Here is a 23,998-nt window from a genome sequence, read left to right as displayed (position 1 = left end):
CAAAAATTCAAAATACGTCCCCGAAACAACATATTTTTAAATATGCAAGTAAAATTTGATCCAAATCGGTTGTAAATAACAATTAATTCGAATAAAAGTAGATTTGGAATTACCGGGTTTTATTTTTTCGCCCAGAATGCTTCAAAGTGTTATTTCCAAAATCCTAAAAGAAAATTCAAAGCAACAACAAAAATGGGATGCTTACAAATCCCAGTGTTGTCCTTGAATCCGTTCGATATTGTTGGAAATATTCACCTCATTGGTTAAAAAACGGATGTACAAAAGGAGTGAAGAATTAAATGTATCTGCAAAGTTCAATATATCTGCAAACACATTGCAATAGCTCGAAAATTATTTTGCAGTTAATTGTTACGCCCTTGGCCCGACTTATGTTCGGGTTGTTTGCGATCAAAAGAAAACTACCTTGATTAAAATAATTTATTCTGTAGTTTATTAACCTTTTTTCTTTAGGGAATAAAAATATAAAATTCCTTGACGTCGGGCAAAAAGTGCCCGCGTCTGAATGGCTGCCAAAAATGCTGTGGAACTTTGCCTGTACATTCGTATGCTTTCTAGCTTTCGTGTGATTCCGAATCGAACAATGTATGTTTTATAGATAATGGTTGATTTCTCAGATCCAATTTTGACAAAAATACAAATACAATACGAGCTAACTGTAGGCTTAACTGAATCAATTCATATATATATATATATATAAAACTAATAGAATACAGGGGAGCTGCTTAATAAATAAGGATTACTTTTAAAAGCCGGCAACAAGAGGCTGACATTACGCATTAAAAATATATTAAACAATTGTACACATTTAAACTAATCATAAATTTAGAACACAATATTGTTTTTTGCGATTACAAACGAATTTTACAATTTACATGGACACATTTCAAAGCACAATTACAATTTAATAAGAATTACATAAATCAAATGCACGAATACGTGCTTAATTATAAATTATAATTATGCATTTGTATTTGTATTTGTTTTTTTGTTGTTTGCTTTCTTGTTTTTACAATTAAATTGGTGTTGTCTGTTCACAAAATAATTTCAAAGGTGATGCTTAGTTACTTGTTGGTTACCCAATACTTACACACATATGTATGCGTGTGTGTGTGTGTGTGGCATGTTTTAATATATGTATTAGGTTAGGCCAGTGGATTATTAGTATCTGTAATAGTTAGTTAGTTCAATTGCAACAAACGTAAATACTCAATTTGCATGTGTGCATAATTCTACATAAAATAGTTTCATCTGTTTTTTGTTGTTTTTTTTTTTTTTTTTTGCATTTTGCTGTATGTTTTAGTTTTTTTCCTTTTCTATATACTTAGAGATTTGTTACGTCTTATTCATATTCTTTTAAATTACCTAACACTTTTTGTATATATTTACAATCTAACACAAGCCCCTGTAAATAATCATTAAATGGTTGCCCAGCGATTTGGACCTAAACGGGTTGATAAACCGACCAAGCCGCTAACGCTATTAGTTACAATACATATATATCTTGATCTTGATCGTGTGATTTGCAACATACTCATGACCAGGTTAATTATGTTAATATATATATATAGGGTATATATATATAGAATCTTTCAAGCCTTAATATACTGAATTTCATATATGGTAGCTAATACATATGTATACATATTCAATGCATAATTTAAACATATTTCATATACAGTTAAACCATCTTCGCTGAATACTGAAATCATCGAGTTTTCCCATGTTTATGTATGTGTGTATATGTGTGTGTTTGTGTGTGTGTGGGAGTGTAACTATGATTTAGATACACGTTTATAATTATATATCGTACATTTTATATATCAATGGGTCTGCCATATATGGGAAGCGTATATGAGCACGTTGCATAATATTGTAATGAATGTAAATATATATTAGTTGTATAAATATATACGAATATGTATAGGATATATATGTGTAATATCAACGTTTTAACTCTTACATTTACAACTGTTGTATCTAGCGTATAATTAAAATGTATGCTATCCAAATGAAAATGTATCACGATTGACCAAATTTTAGATCGAAATAACCGTTAACTACACATGTCTCCTCTATGCTGTATTCCTTCGATGAGTATGTTTCGGATGGGCGCACTGCACCCATCCAAATTGGTTGGATTATCTAGGGTAACGCCTAGTTTAAGTACTTGCGGCAACGCTTTGAGCCGCACGAGCAGGGTATTTTTTCATCCTCGAACGGGAACTTGTAGTCGTAGGTCAGCTCCTCGCCCTGCACGATGCGCCGCAGGGCAAAGATGATGATGTGCTTGTGGCCAAGTATGTCAACGACCTTCGAGTAGCAATTCGGCTGCAAAAGACAAAGCAATACAAGATTAGCTGGCATTTCTAAGATATATCCCAGTCTCTTTAACTTACCTCACAGGAGTGATTGATAAAGCGCGCCGCATTGCCACGCATTGTGGCATCCACTACCAGATTGTCGTCGATCTTGAACATGTAGCAGCCAATGCCACGGCTGTCGTAATACCGCTCCCGCTTGTCGGTCAGCGTAGAGCGTATCAGTTCTCCGGCGTACTCGATAACCATTTCGCCTGTGCGATTTGCAATTTAATAATAATTAATTTCAATTAAGGCAGATCTGGACCGCATCACATACCTGCTTCAATGTCCTTGGTGCAGTAGAGACCGCGTCCATGGATGTGCGAGCGGAAAACGCCCACGTAATCCTTGTAGGTCTCCTTCAGCGTACGGTATTTCATGGCCATGGGCAGATTGCTGCCAGTTCCGCGTCTGCAAAAGAGTGTCGTGAATTATGAATATGTCTAGCGGATTGTTCGGAAAAGTCTGCGACCTACCTGGGCACCAGCTCGTTATCGGAGGGCTGCACAAACACCTGTATGGGCTGCTTTCGATGCCTGGACGCCAACCAGCTGAACATATCGTATTCGGAGCGACTGACGTATGGCTCGCAGCGTGCGCACTCATATGCATTCTCCTGCAGCTCTTCCTGATCCGAGCCGTAGTCTATGAGCGCCTGCGCATCCGCTCCAGCGCCAAGTGCTGCCGCATTGCTGCCAGCTGTGCTGGCCGCATGTCCGCCCCCGGCAGCTGTGGACACATTGCCGTTGCGTTTATGGTATTTGGGCGTGTACTTGACGCACTTCTCCACGCCAGGCAGCTGCTCGATCAGATACTTGAGCGCGTTCGTCTTGAGGCCAATCATTTGCACGCCGCTCATATCGGCCAGCGGACCTTCGGGCAGCGGCGTTAGACCATGAGCACGCCTCGCCACCTGCACAGCCTCGAACACCTTCTCCCAGATCTCCGCTATGGAGCTGGACTTGTAGGTGAAGCCATCTTCGCTTTGTATTTCGTACAGCAGATGTGGCCCGCTTATCTTCTTGGGGTCACGCATTGGTGGCGGCTGCTGTGGAGCAGCTGCGGTGGGCACCACATTGGTTGGCACCGTATTTGGCTGCTGTTGTGGTACATCCAGCTTGGGCTTCTTCAGATCCAGCTCGACGCCCGCCTGCAGCTGCTTTAGCTGCAACTCGTGAGCCTCGGCCATTTCGTTTATGTAGCTAGCCGCTGCCTCCACGGCTTCGGCGGTAGCCGTAAAGGTTTCATCGTCCGTGGATACTGAGCCGGCGGCAGTCGTGGCCAGGACATCCTCAACCATTTGCTGATATCCAGCGCTGGCTTCGACTGTTGTCGCCGTGGTTATGGAATCGGCACAGTCATCATTCGTCAGGTTGTCCAGAATTTTGCTGATCTTCTCCTTCACCGCCGGCTCCTCGCTGTCGGACATCTCGTGGTCGTTGCACGCCGATGTGGCCATCTTCAGGCTAAAGTCGTCGTCGTCGTCCTCATCCTCCTCGGCATCATCCACCTGACCTATTCCCTCAGCGGCGCCGCCGCCGCTGCCGTTCTTCATACTGGCATAGTGATCCTCGGTGTCCATAGGCACTGCCTCCACATTAAAGCCATGCTTCTCAAGCAGACAACTCTCGTTAGACGTAAGCTGAAAGCCATTGTCCACCACCATCTCCATATGCTGCTGCTGCTGCTGCTGCTGTTGCTGGCACGATGTGGCCTCGAGGAGCATCAGATCGTTGTGTTTGGGTTTTTCCAGCTGCACCTGCGCCTCCGACTGCTTCTCAAAGATTTGCTCGCCGTATATGGGCCCCTGTTGCGGCTGTTGCAACTGCAAAGTCGTTATGGAATTTGTCTGCTCTAGATTATCCAGTGTGATGTTGGTCTTTAGCTCTGTCTCGTAGCCAGGTGACTTCTGTTCCAGCTGCGCATAGCATTTGACTATGGGTTTTTGTGTGGACGCGCCCGCTGGCACCGGCTCCTCAATGGGCTTGGGCGGCGTTGGCGACTGCACCACGACATCGTTGCTCAGCGGCGTCGGTTCCTGGCGCTGTTGCATGGGCAGCACCCGATTCGTCGGCCGGCTGTTGATCGTGATCGTGCTGTTCTGCTGCGTCACATTGCTATTGCTGCTGTTGTTGGCGCTGGCCGCCAGCGGCTGCTGCTGCAGCGGATTGACCACATTGGTGGGCAGCGAATTGCTGGCATAGTGCTGCAATCGTGTGGCGTTGCCATTGATCAGCTGCTCCGCCGGCTGTTGCTGCTGTTGTTGCGACTGCTGCTCCTGCAGCTGTATGGGTTGCGCCTGCGCCTGCAGAGCCGGCGTGATCACAAACTGGGTAGCTGCCTGCGGCTCTGCTGTATTCACTATGCTGATAATGGGCTGCTGCGCGGGCAGCAGCTGCGGCATGGACAGCTGTTGTTGCTGCTGCTGATGCTGTTGCATATGTTGCTGTTGCTGTTGTTGCTGTTGTTGTTGCTGATGTAGTTGTTGTTGCTGCTGCTGTGGCTGCTGTTGCTGTGGTTGTGGTGCGGGCGGCAAACGCTGCTGCAGCAGCGCCACCTTGGCCACCTGGTTAATCGCCGCTGGCGACTGCTGCTGCTGGTGATGTTGCATCGATGCTGCTGACGTGGCCAGCTTGGGGGCCTGCTTCATGATCTTGGGCTTGACCTCCACCTTGTGTATGGGCCGAATCAGATTCGTCTTCTTCTGCAGCGGCTTGGAGGCAATGCTGGGCGGTGCACCGCACGTGCTGCCCGTCTGCTGGCCCGCCGCTTGCTTGTTCTTCAGCTCGTTCGCCTGCTGCTGGCGCTGGAACTGTGACGTCAGCTTCAGATTGGCATTGCCCGCCAGCTGTTGCTTTGGCTGCATTTGCTGTTGCTGCTGCTGTTGCTGTTGCTGCTGCTGCTGCTGCTGCTGCTGGATCACATTGGTGGGCAGCACCTTGTTCACCACCTGCGATTGCTGTGGTTGCGGCTGCACCTTGCTCAGCACAGAGATGGGCGACTTGTTTGCATTTGTATTGCGCTTCATCTGCGCCACGGGCGGTACTTTGGCCGTGACCACCAGCGGTGGCGCATAGTCTGTCGACATGGTCTGCTGTGTGGACGTTGTGGGCGTGGTCTGAAACTGAAAGCCAGCATTTTGCAGCAGCTGTGCGGTAGCATCATCGGTTGCCTGCGTCTGGCTCTGCTGCAGCCAGCTCGTGTTGCCGCTCGCATCCACCGCATTGTTGAGGACCACATAGCCAGCGGGCAGGTCGACAATCGGTTCGATCTTGCTGGCCTGGAACACTTGTGTCGTCGTGGCCGAGAAACTGGAATTCTGGCTAAGCACGCCCGGCATGGCCGTGGACACGAACTGCTGCGACGACATGACCGTGTTCTGGACAATCGTCTCCAGGCCGTAATACATGGGCTGTGTGGCCAGTATGACTTGTGGCGTGGCGGTGGCAAACTCCAGGCCTGTGGTGCCGCCGCCAGTGGCACCGCCCAAAATGAGCGGCTGCTGCGCCGTGGCGCTCTGTGTCCCATCTGCTCCGGTGGTCAGCTGCAAGGTCTGCGGCTGGATGAGCGTGCCAATGACCTGGGGCTGTGTCTGCAGCTGTCCGGTTAGCATCTGCAGGCCCGAGTTGGCCGGCGCCGTGGTCAACATCAAATTCCCGCTTGCGTCCGTTTGCAGAAATGTGGCACCACCGCCTGGAGCTGTCAGGAACGTAGGCGTGCTTGTCGTCTGCTGCGGCTTAAAGTCATTTGTTGTTGGTATCGAGATGTATTGCAGCGGCTGGTTCTGGCTGCCGTCTCCGGTCACAAACGAGATGATGTTCTGTGCCTGCGTCTGCGGCAACAACAGCTGCTGCGTCTGCGGCTGCGCATTGCTCTGGAAGAGTAGCTGCGGCTGCAGCAGATTTTGGCCCAACAGCTGCGTGGTGCCCCCATGTTGGGCCACTGTGATGGGCGTCTGTTGTTGCTGCTGTTGTTGTTGCTGCTGCTGTTGTTGTTGGTGTTGTTGTTGTTGGTGTTGTTGGTGCTGTTGCTGCTGCTGCTGTGGCTGGAGCTTGGCCTGAATAGGCTTCACTCCGTGCGCGGACTTCAGTTGCTTCTGTTTGGCCGCTGCCGTTGCCTGCTGCGCCGCCTTGGTGGCCACCGTCTTGAGCGGCTTACCCGCGTTCCGCAACGGCAGTACGATCTTCTTGTCGCTGTTGGTCGCCTGTAGCGTCTGGTATGTGGCCGTTGGCATCGCCGCCGGCGCCGCTGTCTGCAGCAGTTGTGTTGTAGCTCCATTGCTCTGCGGCAGCTGGATGAACTGCTGTGTGCCATCTGGATTTGTGGACAGGGCTATCAGCTGGGGTTGCGCCTGTGTGCTCATCGTCGGCTGTGTCAGGGTAAAGCCGCCGCCCAGATTGGCCGCCAGATTCTGCAGCGAGTTTGCATAGAGCTGCAGCTCATCGTTGCCATTGGACGTGGCCTGAGCCGCATTTGGCTGCGACAGAAAGAAGCCATTGCCCAGCGATTGTGGCTGCAGCTGCAGCGTCTGCAGGCCCTGCAGACCCTGCACACCGAACTGACCCAAGGTGGCCAGGTTCTGGACCTGTGGAAAGGACGTCTGCAGATAGTTGAGCCCGCCCGTGTTGCTGAGCGTGGCGGCGGCCAGCGCCTGCTTTTGCAGCTCATTGAGGCTCTCGGCGCTGAGCTGAGCTGTGCCCGTTGCGGTCTCCGACTCCGATTCGCTGGTGGACATCGGCTCGCAGCTGCCCAAATGCCGCTGAAATGAGTCGTAGTTGCGGTACGTGCATTGGCACCGCTCGCACTTCACCTGCCCCGTAAACTGGGCCGTGGACAGATTGCCATCGCTGCCAATGATACGGTATTCGGTAATGGAGTCATCCACGCCGTCCATTTGCATGATCTTCAGCTTGGCGGGCTCTTCACGCGATTCGTTCTTCTCGAACAGGCACTTGGCCGCACTCCACGTGAAGCTCTTGGTGCGCATGGTTGCGCTGCCCTCGGGGGGCAGCTCGCTGCTGCCGCAGACAGACTGACGCCGCGTGATGCCGGCAACGGTGGCCATTTCCTTTTTGCTGCGCTGATTGAGGCTGAGCAGCACACCCTCGGCTATATTCTTGGAGAGCTTGCGCCGCTTAAAGGCCGCAACGCTGCCGCCGTCCAACTTGGGCCAGGAGCGTGTCGGAGCCGTGGCCGTCTTCTTGAGAACCTCGCCACGCTGCTTCGCTTGACTGGAGCTGCGCGCCGCGCATAACATGGCATCCTCGACAGGATTGCTGGCTGGCCAGCAATTGCTTAGCTCCAGTTGTTTGCTCAGGCTGTTCGAGTTGCGCGTGTCCTCGTCACAGATGCTCACCGAACCGCCGCCTGTCTGGGATGTGGCCGTTGTGCCGTCCTTGGACTGTTCGCTCATGGCGAACAGTTCGGTCTTGTCGCCCAAATCTTCGTACATGAATATGTCCAGCATGGAGATGCCGTCGAGCAGCTCATGCGGCAAATCCTCGAATATGGCATCCTTTATCTCTGGCGGCAAAAGGTCCGCATTCTGTTGCGGCTCCTCCTCGGTATTCTCGTCGGCGGGCACATACGAATTGGGAAACTCCGCCCAATCCGTGTCCAGCAGATCACTGCGCGCCAGGCTGCTGTGCCAGCGGGCTATTTGCGCCAGGCCGAGCTGCACCAGCGAACAATTGGGATTGGTGTGATCGACCGTAAAGTTGCGTCCAGCATCGAGTGTCAGCGAGCTGGAGTAGCTGTTCTGTATGGTTGTGCGCACCGTGTACTCGACTATCTTCCAGGGTTCCTTGGAGGACCAATAGAGGCGGCTGCACAGGAAATTTATCGGCACAATCGCCTCAAAGGAGTCGGAAAAGCGTGGCACTATCGAGCCCAGCTGCCGCACCTCCAGCGAGCCAATGTGAAACTGTACCTTGGCGGGCTCGATCAGTTTCTTGCGCTTGCGATCGAGCTCCACGTAGACGGGACGCGACACCTCAAAGTTTGATTCGTAGGTGACGCTGGGCGAGCCATTCGCCTTGAGCGCATTGCGGGCATGAGCCGGGCAATACATGGACTTGTCGGTGAGGAATGCGCAATCGATGCTGCGCGCACAGGGATAATGATAGTGCTCGCCGCAGGACTTGACATTGCAGCCAACGGTGGCGCCTCGATTGCCGCAAACGGTGCACTTAATCATCCGGCCACGCGCCACGGCACTGTGCACATTCTGGAGCGAGCCATCGATTTCCTCAAACACCTCGGCGGACCACATGGCACAGTTGATGTGCACCCAACAGTCGTGGCCGCAGTAGAGCAGACGCGCCTCCTCGCCAGACAGACCCTCGCCGCTCTTGCGGCAAAAGAGACAGACGCGCGTATCCAGACGTGTCTTCACCGCACAGCCGCCCAGATCATCTACATCGTCGAGCGGTATGTCCAGGAGGCCAGTGCGCGGTGCCTGCGATGCGGTATGATGCTCGGCATATGTGGTCGGTGACTCCTCGAGTTCCTCGTAGCCGCACGACTCGAACATATCCTCCTCGAGCGCATCTGTGCAGGCCTTCGTTTCGTTCTGGAACCATGGAAACTGCTCGCTCAGCAGCTCCTTGTAGGCAATGTCCAGCTCATCACAGTTGCTCTGCTGTATCACCTGGCTCATGTCATAGTTGAACTCCGCCAGCGAAACGTACGCATTGCTGGCGATCTTCTGCTTGATGTCCACCAGGCTGAACGATGGCGACTGACTCAACGGCTGCAGGCAGCTGCATGGCACCGGCGTCGACGGCTTGCGATTGGTGCTGTGCTGCTCCTTGAACTCGTAGATATCGTCGCTGTTCTGGCTCTCACCATCGCTGCCCAGGCCGTTGTAGGTGAACTGCAGCGCCTTGGGCTGCAGCTTGCCCTGGCTATGAGCCTTGCCGGCTGCGCCTCCGGCTGAGCAGCTGCAGCGCAGCTTCTTGCGCGGACTTAGCTTGAGCAGGGCGCATGCCTGTCGCGACTTGCTGAGCAGCTTGAGCACGCTGTACAGGCTCGACTTGAACTCCTCCATGACAGCCTGACGCCACTCGTCGGCCTTGTTGCGGGAGACATCGCAGCGTCGCGCACACTTCTTGCATATGAACTCAATCGATTCGGGCAGCGTGCTCAGGAGATTGTACTGCTCGTCGCTGAGACCCTCGCATTTGGAGTGCACCCACTGGTTGCAGTCGCCGCACTCCATCATCTTCAGATCGAAGTCGTTGTCGTCGTAGCACTTCTGGCAGATGGGACAGAAGTTGCCCTTTTTGCGCAGCTTGAAGCAGGCGGTGCACATGGGCAGGTTGCCAACGAACTTGGACACCTTGGTGGTGGCGCAGGATTTGCACTTCAAACAGTTGACGCAGATGAGCGGCCGATCGGCGCCCAGCAGACGTTTGCTGGTGCCCAGACAGGTGCTGTGATAGTTCTTCTGGCATTTCTGGCACTTCACCTTCGATCCGGAGGACATGTTGCAGGTATAGCAGACGGTGCAGCGCGGGCACAGCCAGTTGAGCCGTTGCGTCAGCTGATTCAGCGCCGTATTGGTGGCCGCTGAGATGGCGCAGGCATTGTTCGATGTCTCCAACAGGCTGTTCATCAGCGTATCCTCAAACGAGCTGTGCTTTAGATTATATTCGTCCAGCACACAATACTGATGATACGGCTCGCAGCAGCAGGCGCAGAAGATGAGCGGATCCAGGCCCGTTGAGCCGCACAAAAAGCAGAGCGCACGCTGTGCCACCGTCTCCGTGACGATCAGACCGAAGCCCGTTTGGCACACCTCAGCCGGATCATAGTTCTCCCAGAAATCAATCGAAATCAGCGCCTTCAAACGATTAACCTCCTTGGCCAGCGCCCGACGACTTTGTGTTGCAGCCGCCTGACTGCTGGAAATGCTGCTGCTGACCTCGATGTTGCGCTGCTTCTTGGTGGCCACCAGACTGCTGGCAACTGAGGTCACGGTTGCTGTCGCATTGCGCGTGGTCACCTTGCCCTTGGACGAGCCGCTTGTGGCTGGCGTCTTTTTAGCCTCTGTTTGCGTATTTGACTTGCTGCTCTTCGACTCCAGCACACTCTTAACAGCTGGCTGGGCTTCGGCCGGCGCCTCAGTGGGCGTTAATATGCAGCTGGCACAATTGTCGTTTTCATCGATGATCATTTGCATGGGCTGCGGCGATTTGGGCTTTTTGATGATGACCTCCGGTGACGTTGTCGTTGTCGTGGTTGTTGGCGCTGGCCCGGCCTCTGCCGCAGCCAGTTCCTCTTCCTCGTCGCCAAAGGTGGCCAGCGGTTGCCCCAGCACTATAGATGCACTTCGGCACACGTGCTTTACACGCGGTCCCTTCAGATCGATGCGCTGCCGCTTCAAGTTATCCGGCACCGTGGATGCGTTGGCTGCCTCAGTTGTCTCCAGTTGGCTGCTGTTGGTTGCCGCTGAGCTAGTGTGAGGCGTGGAAGAGCTGGCAGCTGAAACTGTTGTTGTTGTAGATGCTGGTTGTTCATCCTTTTGAGTCTCTGGCGTGTTGGCCTCTGTGGTCTTTTTGGCGTTGGGACTAAGCGGCTTCTCGGCTTCCTGCTCCCTCGCCTTCTCCTTGTCCTGTTTGGCCTTGCGCGTGGTTTTACCAGGCGCAACGGCTGCTTCACTGGTGCTGGGCACGGGACTCAGGCCAAGTGCCTCCTTTGACTCTTTGGCTTTTTTATTATCGCTGCCAATTTTTAAGAACAACGGCTTTTCGAGAATGGCGGGACGCAGCAACGGAGTACCGCCAAAGGTGACATTGTTCTCGGCCAGCGGATTCGATTTGATGGAGTTCACTGCAGTCTCCGCGCTGGATTTCCATTTGATGGTTGTGCCGGACGATGCTGAGCTAGTCGGCGCCGTGAAACGCAAACTGGCCGTAGGCGATAACAGCTCCGGGCACTTGTCATCTTTGGGCGCCACCTCCTCGCGCATGCTGGCGGGCAGTATGGCACTCAAGCGGCTTCTGTGTCCTGCGGGCAACTGGAGTGTGGCCAGGCATTTCTTGAGCCAGCACGCCTTGCAGCGCTCCTTGTACAGCTTCTTGAAGTTCTTCAGCTGACTCTTAAGCGATAATATGCTGCAATTGCCACCTGTTGTGATGGGAAATGCTAATTAGAGATTTTTGAAATAGAAGGGATTTCATGAACTGCTTACCATCTGTGCACTTTAGCTGCTGGCCAGACTGTGCTGTGCTGGTGCTTGGGTTCGAGTGCATGGGCGTTGAGAGCTTGGATATCTTTGTCATTCTCGAGTTGAACTTGCGACAGACCTCACAGGCAATTACGCCGTATTTGCGTGCCAACGGCGCGTCCTTGTTATTAACTGGTGCCGAGCAAACGGCGCACGTCGAGGCCGCGGCAACAGCTGCATTATAAATAGAATCAAGTTGAGCAGTAGAGTCAATTAGAACATTTATTTGCATACCTGAATTGGCATTGTTGAGCGCGCCAAAGGATAAAACATTCGCTGACGTTATGGCACTTGAAGATGCGGGCAAAAGCGTTGTCGTGGGCAACGTGGGCTTGGCGCTGACAAATGATCCGCTCTTATCCGTTTGGAATTGCAGCCGCGGCTGGCGCAGCACAAAGCTGCTGTTTACCTTCGCGGTGGCAAAGCTGGTAAATGTTTCCTTGCCAAGCTTCTGGCTTAGCGCAGTTGCTGCAGACGTCGACGACGACGACGACGACGAGGCGTGCACCTCGCTGGCAAAGTCGCCCAGACCAAAGTAGTTTTTGGGCTTGGGTTTGCCATTGGCATCGCTCGGGCTCCTCTTGCTGCAAATGCCGCCCACCTCCAGCAAACGCTTGTTGGGCTTTATGATGCGCGATGAGCGCGTGCTTCGCTTGGGCAGCACAAAATGTTTATCCATGACCAGTTGCCTGTCGTCTGCCTCCTTTTCATCCACACTGGCCGTGGTTTCGGCACTCTTCTCGGACGCTGCCTCTTCGTTGTCCTCCGCATCATCGTCATCAATGTCCTCATCGTCCTCAATTGCATCGCTGCTTGCCGAGCTACAAATGAAAATTAACATGTGAATATTGAACTGCATAATTGATAGATGGAAATTGGCTTTTGGGATCTGATAAACCTGCAAGCAATCAATCATAAAGGGAACTGCTCAAAAATGTAGCATATTTTGGGGCTAGCACAAACTAGTTTGGATCGACTGAAGGTGCGAATAAAATATGTATACTGGATTATTAATTATGGCTTACCCGTCATCATCGTTGTCTTCAGGTGTTTTGTGCTGCGGCTCCTGCTTGCGAAATGTGACACCGCCCGAAACGGCGTCCTCGTCGTCGATTGGGGCGCCAAAAGCGCGCGACAGGCCAGAGCCGAAGAGATTTGTCGTGCTACTGCTCGATTCCTGTATGGAATTGGATGAGGCATGCACCGAGCGAAACTTCAGCGAATTGAGCTTATCGATGTTCGAGTTCTTGTTGAGTATCTTGGAAAGTATGGAGGGACGCACAATGAACTCGCTGCCCCTGCAATAGTTGAGCGGTCGATTCAGGCTGTCCTTCTTCATGATGGAGACGAGCGGCACACGATTGTCCGGATTGTAGAAACGCTTCACCACCGACTTGTCATCACTGGTTTCGAGTATGTTCTTGAAGGTGACCGTTTTCTTTTGCTTTGTCGCCGTTGGCGCCCCTGGGGCAGCAGCACTCGTGCTGCCCGCCACCGCATTGGGATTGTGATTGGGATTGGGACTGGAGCCACTCGATTTGACTGCAACGGCTGGGGCTTCCAGGCCGGCCTCATTGGCCATTTCGATTGAAGCCTTTAGCTGCAAAAACATAAACGTCAGGTAAGTCATAAAGGTTCCACTCGATGCCTCTTGGCCAATCAATAATGCATGCAGCTAAAACAAGTAAATGAAAATGAAAGAACAAACAGAACAAGTAAAAGAAAAACAACTACATGCATGCTCGTAAAAACTAAAGCAGGCGAATAAGCATGCAAAGCAAAGCAAAACAAAGCAGGGCATGGGATACACGAATCCAGGTGTGGAGTGCAGGAGACAGGGAGTAAGTGCAAGTTTTGGGGGAAAAACAAGTTATGTGCAGGTAGAGAGACATGCAGGCAGGCAGATAGGACTGGGCGGGAGGGCGTGCGGCAGGGTAGGGAGCAAAGCGCGAAAACGTCATAAGAGCCAATTAAGCAGGTAAGCGAGCAGCTCAAGCAATAGGTAGACAGGCAGGCAGGCAGGCGATAGGGTAACCACTAGTTAGTTGGCAGGCAAGATCCGGGGCGCATAATTTAGCGCCCGACTTGACGGGGTTCTTATTTACATTGCCTGAAATGGGGCAGAATAAGCAAATAACACGCAACACACAAAAGACGAGACACAACAAAAAAAAAAGAATCACTGAGTTAAATCGGCTTTAACTTATTTTTTATATGTATTGCATATAGATAGTAGGTGTGCGTGTGCGTGTGTGTGTGTTGCATTTATAAAGCGGGCGCGTAGCGTGTGTGTACAGTACAACATGAGCTTAAGAAATCCACTTACCATTGCAACATCTTCGCCAGCGCCTGCTGCCGCAGTCGCTGCTGCGTTTACTTCGACCACTTTTGTCTCGACGCTGGCAAAGGGATTCGCCAGCAGCAGGCCGGCAGCAGCTGCGCCTCCCCCGCCCCCAGCAATTACAGACAGTGGCGTCCCAGGCAAGCTTGACGTCGACGTCGACGTCGCTGTTGCTGTCAGCGTCGCACTCGCTGACGCCGTCGTCGTTGTTGTCGTAGGAGCAGCAGCAGCAGCAGCAGCAGCAGCAGATGATGATAATGATGATGCGGACGCTGAAGGGCAATTAAGTTGCAATTGCTGCTGCTGCTGTTGCTTGAGTTTCGACGTCGAGGGCAACATCACCTCGGGTCTGGCCAGATTCAAGTTTTTGAATTTTTTATTCCCTCCTTTGCGTGCACGCTGCAACGCACTGGGGCCAGGCACAAAGGCGGCGGCGGCGGCGGCGGCAGCGGCGGCTGTTGGCTTCTTGTCATTGCTGCTGTCATCGTCGTCATCGTTATTTGTGTCCTCGGTGCCATCGGGCTCGGCAGCAATGCAGTTATTAGGCTCGATTTGGTTGCCTTGATTTTTGCATTCCTTGAGCTCGGCCGGCGCTGTGGCGCTTTTATGGTGGCTGCCACCGTTTACATTGCCGCCATTTGTTGTCTTGCCGCCCGTGGATGAGCCATTGCCGGTGCTGTTGCCACCTTCGGTGGCTGCGGCATCCGACGCACCGCTGGACGCGCCTCTGTTGCCGCTGGTCGCGGCACCGCTTGGCGCATTATCATCGTCATCGTTATCACAATTGTTGCCCTTCTCCCGCGATGCCGAGGAGCCGGCGCTCTGTTCGCTCTGCTGATGCTGCTCGGTTGTTGCCGCTGTGGCTGCTGCTGCTGCTGCGCTCGCCGCCTCATCCTCCAATTGTAGGACACTTATCCGCTTACGATTAATCGACTTGGATGGTTTCCCGGGGAACTTGGAGCGGCCCATAATATACGCACTTGATGGTCGTTGATTTTTTGCATTTGCATTTGCATTTGCATTGGCAAATCGTTGCTGTGGCACAAACTTTCCTTGCAACGGCTGATGGCAATGCAAAAAATAAAAAGCCAAAAACAAAACAAATAAAACAACAATGTTCACGTGAGCCCAAAATACCGGTATTAGCAAAGAGCGACGCCAATAACAACAAAAACAGCATCGGCAGCAGCAGCAACAAGAGAAACAACGTCAGCCAATGGCTGTGTAACCAAACCACGTTTGGAATGCGTCAATTTCCCCCTTGAACGAACACTCACACACATACGCTCACACGGACAGCCGTGGACTGGCTGTTGTTGTTGTTGCTGTGGTTACCGATTCCACTCCACTCGACTACAGCCCACACCCCTCTTCGAAAAACGCTTCACGACTCGTTTCGTTAGTTCCTTTATTTTTTATTTTTTTTTGTTTAGCTCGTTTTCGCGCGCGTTCCTCGCTCCTTGCTTTGCAAATTACAACTACTAAAGCCGAATGGCCGAAGGTGACGTCGCAACGCGCGGCAACCGCTTCGTTCGCTTCGTTGTTTTGCTTACGCTCTCTTACGCCTCTCGGCGCACACACGAACGCTCTCTCGAGCGCTGCTCTCTCTCTCTCTCTCTCTCTCGCAATTTCTATTCGCTCTCTGGCGCTCCTGCCGCTGCCGCTGCGGCTGCGGCTGGCTCTGCTAAAGGTGCAATTGCAGCTGCCTTTGTCTCGCTGTTATTATTGGTTCGGCTCCTGCAGACGATTGCCACGTCTTGCGTGACCACCAGCACACACATACACATACACACACACACACACCACCTTTTCACGCTGCTACCACTAAATATATAGTTTACAACAAAAAAAAAATCGTCATAAGCGGCAATAACAACAACTTCTGCTGCTTCTTAGCTCCTTAGCACGCGCTCGTCTTTGTCGTTTATTACACAGACTCCTGTCGCGCCCTCCCTGCCTTCCACTCTCCTAACGCCTTATTTACGCTCTCGCTCTAGTCTGCGCTCTTGCGACGCGTTAATCGCGACGATGTTCCCTCCCCGTCAACGTTTCATCGACGTTTTAAGTGGTTTTTCTACTTCAGACTTGAACTTTTTCTACTTCGCAGGATTTTCTTGTTATTCACTGTTGTTGTTGTTGTTGTTGCTGCTCTGACTGCTGCTGTTGTTGTTGTTGTCGTTTCTTTTTTTTTTTTTTGCTAGGAATTGAAATTCTTACTGTTGTTGTTCTTGTTGTTGTCGTTGTTGTTGTTGTAGCCCACTACCCTGTTAAGTGGTGGGTTTTCCTTTATGACTGCCTTTTTACGACAGTTTTTCCTTTCTTTATGTTGTCTTATGGTGACGCGAGCATGAAAATTCTTCTTTTTGCGCGTTTAGTTTTTCTGCGTTTTGAGTTTTTGCTCGCCGTATTTACAATTTTCCACATTGCTGTACTTTCGCGAAACGTTGCTCAACTATGTTAACAGTTCGGCTGCGGCTGTCTCATCAGCAACAACATCATCATCAATATCATTATCATTGTCATTATCATTGCAATCATCTACATCATTACATACTAACAACACACTCACAATCACCGAACATATACTAGCACACTTTTTTCGCATTTATATGTTTGCGAGTGCGCGCGTGTGCATGCATGTGAGTCTGTGTTTGTGTGTGTGTGTTTTTTTTTTGTCTTAGCGCGATTTCTTGAATCTGGAAAAATTATTGAAAAGGGGGGAAAACAAAGTAGAAATTTATTAGTTCGCTTCGTCGCAGTTGGCAAACAAGTTGAGATTTTTACTGTGTGGGTGTAGTACGATGACTGTATGAATCTGTGTGTGTGTGTGTGTGTGAGTGAGTGAACATGTCTGTGCACGGGTGAATGTATTTCTATGCTACGCTGTTTTTGTTGTTGTTGTTGTTGTTGCTTGCAGGAGCTGCATGTGACGGTTAACCAGGTTTTGTGAACTACTTAATGGTTGATGGAATGAGAATGAGGTGAAAAACGTTCAACTGCGTGTGCGCCACACAACCGACCGCCCGACCGCCCACTCCTCCCTTCCTCCCCCCCCCGCCGGGCCATAATCCCACTCCTTCGATGACTTGTTATTGCTGTTCTCTTTATACTTTTTGTTTTTCTGTCGTTTTAACTAGCTAGTGCAATTGAGTTGGCCCGAGCATTGGCTGCATGCATGAGTCAGTCCGTCAGTCCGTCAGTTTGTCCGCTCGTCAGTTTGTCAGTTCGTGCTTGGTTGATTGTTTTTGTGCAAAAGGTGTTTGTATTTGCCTAAAGACACACGACACAACACAACACGACACGACACTAGGCGACCCGGTAGCGGCACCAATTACCACAACAGTTACTGCTGTTTCTGGCACCTGGCCTGGTCTGGCCTGGCCTGGCCAGGGCTGGTTAGCTGTTAGTTAGTTAATTATGCAGCTAGTCAATCATGTCAACTGTACTCCAAGTGCAGTTTTGCTTACTAGTTTGTTTTTCTTTTTTTTGTATACCCTGTACTCATCGAATTGGCTGAAGAGGACATGTTGTGCTCGAACCCAAAACTAGTAAACATAACTGTCCAGATATTAAAATTGACAATGCATTAGACGACCTCATAAAAATGTATCTTAATATTGTATTTAAGGTTTAAAACTCTAGAAATCTAAAGCTTGGCCTTTGCAAATGGTTTAATTTCAAATAAATTAACTGTTTATTGGTCTAAGATGCTGAATTTATCAAATCTTATGAGCATGCATATTCTTGTTTAGGATGCCGAGTTATGTAAACATTTTGTAAGCGTAAAATAAACACTCAAAATTATTTACTTTAGGACTGAGTCTCTGGGTGTCTGATTAAACTGTTTAGAGGGTATTAGCCAGTCGGGCATTGTTGTATTTATGTATGTAGCCTAGTCAATAAGTCAGTTTCCCATATACATATCGTAAAAATGTGAGCAACTGTGTCTGGTGTATTGCAATTCGAATCGCTCGCTCGGGCGATTTTCTTTTATCTCAGCGCCTTAAGCAGGCATGATGTAAGCATTAGGTTTAACTTGATTGAATAACGCTTAAGTGCATATAATTACATTTCATCCATAAACGTGCATGCGTATTGCGATTACACTAATTGCAGACAGATATTCGCACGTAAAGTCAATTTAAATTAATTATATTTTAAGATCAGGTTTAACATGCTTAAATAAATGTGTGTTGGCTCTCTTGAGCGGACAACTACATGGAACAGCTCCCTTGAGCGGACATTAGACTAAGATATTTTAGCGTCCTACTTTTCTACTATTCTCTCATATTTTATTTATTTATTTTATTTATTTATTTATTAATGGTCGACAAAACGAGTGTCTTTCTCATTATTCAAAAGATTGTACAATATAATTATATGTTAAAAGCCTAGTTAAAGGATACAATTTTCTAAATAGCATCTCCGACCGATGGAGGTGTTTTATTTGCCAGTCCGGCCAGCTGTGCCCCTTTTCACAGCTAATTTTGTCAGTAACGCTATTAGAGCCTACATCTAAGCAGAAGGTTGTAAGTAGGAAAAATGTGATCTCAAGTGAAATTAAAAATAATCTTAATTTGCTATATTAATAAAGAAAATACAATAAATAGGAAAAAAGAAAGTATGAAAATTGTTAATAAAGTAAAGCAATGTAAGTTAGATAAAGAGTGTTAAGTGGATAGGACAAAGAGAAAAGTAATGGGAAATCACCGACACGGTGGGGGAAAATTTTTCAGCCTGTCCGGCTAGCTATGCCCCTGCTCATAGCTGGGAATGGTCAGCGACTTCCCGAGTAGATGCAAGAGTTCGGAACTTAAGTTCTTGTCATCTACAAGGGGTATTTACTTTGCGACCCTTTTAAGTTAATTGCATTCATTTAGAGTGGTTAGCAGACCGTTATTCTAGTATTAGTTGATTGCAACCAGGTTGCACGAGAAATAGCTAAGGGTTGTATTCAAATTGTTTAGTTCGATTATATCACGAGGAGCGTATGCAAATTATTTGAATTGTGAGATAGCATCTATAACAATTAAATAACAATGGGAATACTAATAAGCATTGAATGCATGTAAGGAAAATTGGAATCATGATGCACACATGTACATATGTATTCTAACTGCTGGCCGACTAACATGACAGATGACATAACAAGCTAAAGGTTAATTCGCTCAAGCTCAAAACAATTGTCAACAATTTAATACTCTGCCGAGTCGCTCGACACACAACCTAAAAGCTAAAAACTAAAAACTACGCTTTAAATTGCAAATTGAACAGATGAACACACGGTGACACATAAAGCTGGCAAACTAGAATTAATAACAGCGTTTCGTTGACATTAATTAAGTAAATCGCTGTTAAATTATACATACATACACACATTCATGCACACATACATGCACACACACATATGCATAGGCCAAATGGCACTGACAGCCGCTGTCAAGCGCGGGTATATTGAACTAATCAATAAAATCTCGCTAAAGATGACAAAATCCGAGTGGATGGCCATCAAAAATGCGGCAATCAGAGAATAACGACTAAGACATACCCTGTTATTCTAGATGTGGAAAGAATCGTACTAAGCAAGGATGTGCCAGCACGGAGTGAGGCAACAACAAATTAAAAAAAGCCCAACTTAAGACAAGGCAAAAATAACTTTAATTAACAATTTTATTTATACATTTAATTGAATATATATTATATATATATAAATATATTCAATTTACATTAAATTTAAATACATTTTTGGGCCGAATTTAATGAATGGCTTTCCAAAAGTCTTTTAAAATTTATATACATTTTTTATTTAATTTTTTATTATTAATTGAATATAATTTGTATATATTAATTTCTCTTGACTGACAACTAGAAGTTAATATATTATGTCAATATCCATATTGTAATCTTAAACTTGATCGAACCCGACAGCTGATTAACTCGCAGCTAAAAGAATGCGTTACACATTTCGTGATCAAACTAGAATACCCTTGCAAAGGGCACAACAACAACAACATAAGCAATTGATGGGCATCATTTGAATGCTACAAATAAATAAAAGTCACGCGAGGTGCGAGGTGCGTGGCGCAAGGTGGAGATGAAGGTGGAGTTGCTGGCGGTGGCTGACAACAAACTGCATGCATACATACATATAAACAACAATCTCTAACCGAAACTGAGCCGAGCCGAACCGAACCGAGCCGAATCGAACCGAACCGAACTGAAGCATCAGCCGAGCTAAAACGACAGCGACTTCGGCATCGACAACGACAACGACAACGACGTCGACGTCGAGGCGCGAGGCCGCACACACACCTTTAATTTAATTGCCATCAATTATGGTAAAAAGATTAAGAAATCAAAACAAGCGCAAAACGTACAAAAACATGAATAAGGCGAATGAGAAGCAAAACGAAACGAAATGTGTACAGGCAGACAGGCAGACAGACAGACTGTCACACAGCCACGCACACGCACACACGCTCAGACAGGTAGGCAACGGCATAGAGAGAGACAGCAACAGCGACAGCGACATACTCAAACTTGCAAATTGCGAGTAATTGAGCAGATTAAAGTCAAGCAGCGACAGCAACAGAGGAGGGAGCAGACCAGACAGGCGAGCGGTTAACAACAATAACAACATCAACAACGATGCCAAGCGAGATGTCGATTGAATACCGAATCGGCTGACGAACGATTAAAATCGTGAGCACGACAATCATAACACCAACACGAATGCACGCCGAGCTTCTAAATAGATACATGCGTGTGTGTGCAAAATGAGTGCTACAAAATATGCACACCCATACACACATTGATTGGTTGGTATGTAAATTGGTATAAAATTATGCAAAAATGCCAAAATTATATACGTGTGTGTATGTGTGTATTTATGTGTAGGCCAGACCAGCAAGACAACGCGAAAAAAAAATGAGACCAAAGACCAGTGTAAATAAGAGCGCAATGGAGCCGAACAAGAGAAAGCCAAACAGGCCAAGCGGAGCAGCAGCAGCTGAAGAAGTTGAATTAAGCAGCAAAAGACAACAAGCAACAAATGTGTCCCGACCAGAAATAAAAGAGAGCGGGCGGGAGAGAGAAACAGAGTGAGAGAGGGAGAGTAAACATGGGTGCCGAGGCCAAGTCGAAGCGAAGGTGGGGGCCAATTATCGAGCATGAGAGCGAATTTGCGGGGGTGTGAGAGAGAGAGTGTGTACGTGTATGTATGTGTGTGTGTGTGTGTGCGCGAGTTCGGCATAGGTGAATGAGGTGCCCAAAAAGACGTCCAAATCAAAACACACAGCGAAGGTAAAAGAAAATGTGCGCGCCAATATGTGGGAGCGCAGTCCATAAGTACTGTATGTATGTGTGTGTGTGTGCTTGAGGAGGGTATGAATGAGCACTAAAAGCTGAGCGTAAAACGCAGTTTGATGCTTAATTGCCACGAACACAAATACAACAAGAACAACGAACGCAACAGCAGCAGCCAATGTTAGATGCTGCTCTGCTACTGTTTGGATTTACATTGGGGCATATTAGATGAACGAATTTTCGAGCACGACACGAGCACGTTCATTTAAGTAATCAACAATTCTTTAAATATTTAATAATTAAGTATTTTTGTTTTGACATTTTTCATCCAAATCAAACAAGGTGTGCTTGAATTTATAATTTCTAGTTTTATATTTTATTTTATCTAATTGAAACGTGCGTGTTCGTGTCACGATTGAAGACACGACCCAGCCCTAGTTTGATTTGCTTTTGTTGGCGGTGGCGTTGGTAATTATGTGTGTGTGTGTGTGTGTGTTGGTGGTGGTGGTGGGTTCTTTCCAAATGGCAGCAGCTGCTGCACGCACTGCGAAATTTTGGGCAGAATGTTTAATACAAATGAAAAAACTAATATTTTGCCTGGCAATGTAAATAACTTTGGCACATTTGCGAGGTGTGCGCGGTAAGTTGACTACAGTTGCAGTTGCCATTACCGTTACCGTTGCCGTTGCGTCAGCTCAGCAGAGCGTAAAAACAGACGGCAACAAATTTGCGACGTTTCAATATTTCAGGCATTAGCCTACGGCCCACTGGCTGCTGCTGCTGTTAACTTTGAAAGGCAAATTTGCAAATAAACTAATACATGCACACACACACACACACACACACAATTACAAATGCATACATACACACAATATGAGCAATTACTCATTTAGCGCGTAGTTTCTCACGCTCACACACTTCAGATTCGGAATTCGCAGTTGTTTTTTTTTTTTTTTGATCGACAAAAAATGCCAAAGCAAAGATGGTGTCAAGAGAGCGCGCCCGAGAGAGAGAGAGGGACACAAGCACACACATAGCATATGCAAATAAATATAATAGAAACACGTAAAAAATATTTCGTAATTATTCATCAAAAAATTATCATCAGCGGCCGCAGCAGCCGCAGCTAACGACACAGACAACAACAACAATAACAGCAATAACAACAATAACAGAACTGAGAGAGCAATAACAGCAACAACAGCAATGACAGCGTCGAGCTGTCGTAAGCAAAGCAACTCGGGCCAATCGATTTGCCTGTTTTTCATTTTATTATACACATATTGTGCATGTGTGTGTATGCATGTGGTTGTGTATGCACATAATTTATTAAAAAGTTTTAACAGCAACGCAAACGATCAGCGCAATTTTAGTTATAAATACAAGCACTTGGCCGCTTTGGTGCGTGCTAGAGCCGAAATGTGCGAGAGACAGAGGGAGAGAGAGAGAGAGAGAGCGAGTGGGAGAGAGAAGCTAACATTTGATTTAAAATGAGAGCCGCGACAACAAAAACAATTAACTGTAGGTACTCACTAGACACATTAAACTGTTATTTGTTGATGCTGTTTTATTGGTTTGTTTGTTGCTGCTGTCTCTATTTTTCGCTCTCTCGCTCACGATGAATGTATGTGTGTGTGTGAGTGTGTGAACCGACTACCGTTGTTGTTGTTCAACTTGCTTTCTATAGTATTTAATAATGCACGTATGTTTGTAAATAACGAAACGACGTAGATAAAAATGTATTTAGATACATTTAACCGTACAATTTGTAGGCTTTGGCTATTTGGCGGCGTCGCGATTTTCGTTTCGGTGTAAACTAACTACAACAACTATACATGACAATAATCTAACTATGTATGTACGAATGTAAGTAAATGTACGTATTTATGCATGTAAATGAGGTGTTAGTTTAAGTGTCAAAATGCATTTGTTAGAAACGATGCGATTCGATGACTACATAAGGGGAAAAAAAAAAAAACAAAACGCGAGGTCTGACTCATCGGTCAAAACAAATGCGCCGACAACGCCTGGCCGTAAAATTGTGTATTTACCTTTTGATGTAGTTGTTCCTTAAATTGTTGTTGCTATGTATCCAACTATTTAGGGCTTGTGTTAAAACATAATTCGCCTTGCACAATTGCACAAGTGCACACAGAAAATTGAACATACAACATTCATATGCAGACGACTTGTTCGATATTCGGTATTTTTCGTTTTTATTTTCGTTCACTTATTTGTTGGTTTTTGCTTTGCTCTCGCATTCGCCTGCTTGGCGCGCTTGCTCTCTCATTGACGAAACATAAAACAGCGCAATGAACACTCACGCACACAAGCACACATTCAACACTAGCTTACGCTCTATTTCTCTCTCGCGCCCGCGCGTTATTTATACATATATACAGTTGCGTGTGTGTGAGCGAATGTCTGTATGTATTTTACGATGATGAAAAAAAGGCTACCTCTTCACAAATCAGGTTTTCAGCTTTTTATTTCACATTTTAAGGCATTTGACAATGCAATTTGAATTACTATACACTTTATAGAACACTAATAAACACTTTTCACAACAAATTATTAATTTTTTGCGACATTTTCCCGATTTTTAACGAAATTTCTCGAGCAGCTTCTGTACGCTCGCAGTTGCCAGATATCATCGCGTATCGATATTAAAAATTCCACTCTGCGCAGATACCGCATTATCGATAGTATCGCTACTGCAGTATGGATGAATTAATATCGCAT

At 47.8% G+C, this 23,998-nt stretch overlaps 1 protein-coding gene across 2 annotated transcripts; it reads right to left on the bottom strand.

Moving 5' to 3' along the window:
- Positions 1 to 428: 428 nt before the first annotated feature.
- trx (histone lysine N-methyltransferase trithorax) lies at positions 429 to 23,927 on the bottom strand. Of its 2 annotated transcripts, XM_032439369.1 has the most exons (10): positions 23,308 to 23,927; positions 16,169 to 16,647; positions 13,937 to 15,013; positions 12,636 to 13,210; positions 11,845 to 12,431; positions 11,575 to 11,784; positions 2,858 to 11,510; positions 2,659 to 2,792; positions 2,418 to 2,593; positions 429 to 2,349 (listed from the first exon to the last, which is right to left on the bottom strand). In XM_032439369.1, the coding sequence occupies exons 3-10, from the start codon at positions 14,918 to 14,920 to the stop codon at positions 2,176 to 2,178; spliced, it is 11,493 nt and encodes a 3,830-aa protein (XP_032295260.1). In that variant the 5' UTR covers positions 14,921 to 15,013; positions 16,169 to 16,647; positions 23,308 to 23,927; the 3' UTR covers positions 429 to 2,175. The 2 variants fall into 2 exon arrangements, with proteins under 2 accessions (XP_032295260.1, XP_032295261.1); XM_032439370.2 differs by lacking the exons at positions 13,937 to 15,013; positions 16,169 to 16,647.
- Positions 23,928 to 23,998: the final 71 nt, after the last annotated feature.

Source organism: Drosophila virilis, chromosome 2 (genome assembly GCF_030788295.1).
Source record: "Drosophila virilis strain 15010-1051.87 chromosome 2, Dvir_AGI_RSII-ME, whole genome shotgun sequence".
In the NCBI taxonomy this organism is placed as follows: domain Eukaryota; kingdom Metazoa; phylum Arthropoda; class Insecta; order Diptera; family Drosophilidae; genus Drosophila; species Drosophila virilis.
Note: the sequence above shows the minus strand (reverse complement) of the source record. Positions and strands in the feature narration are given on the sequence as shown.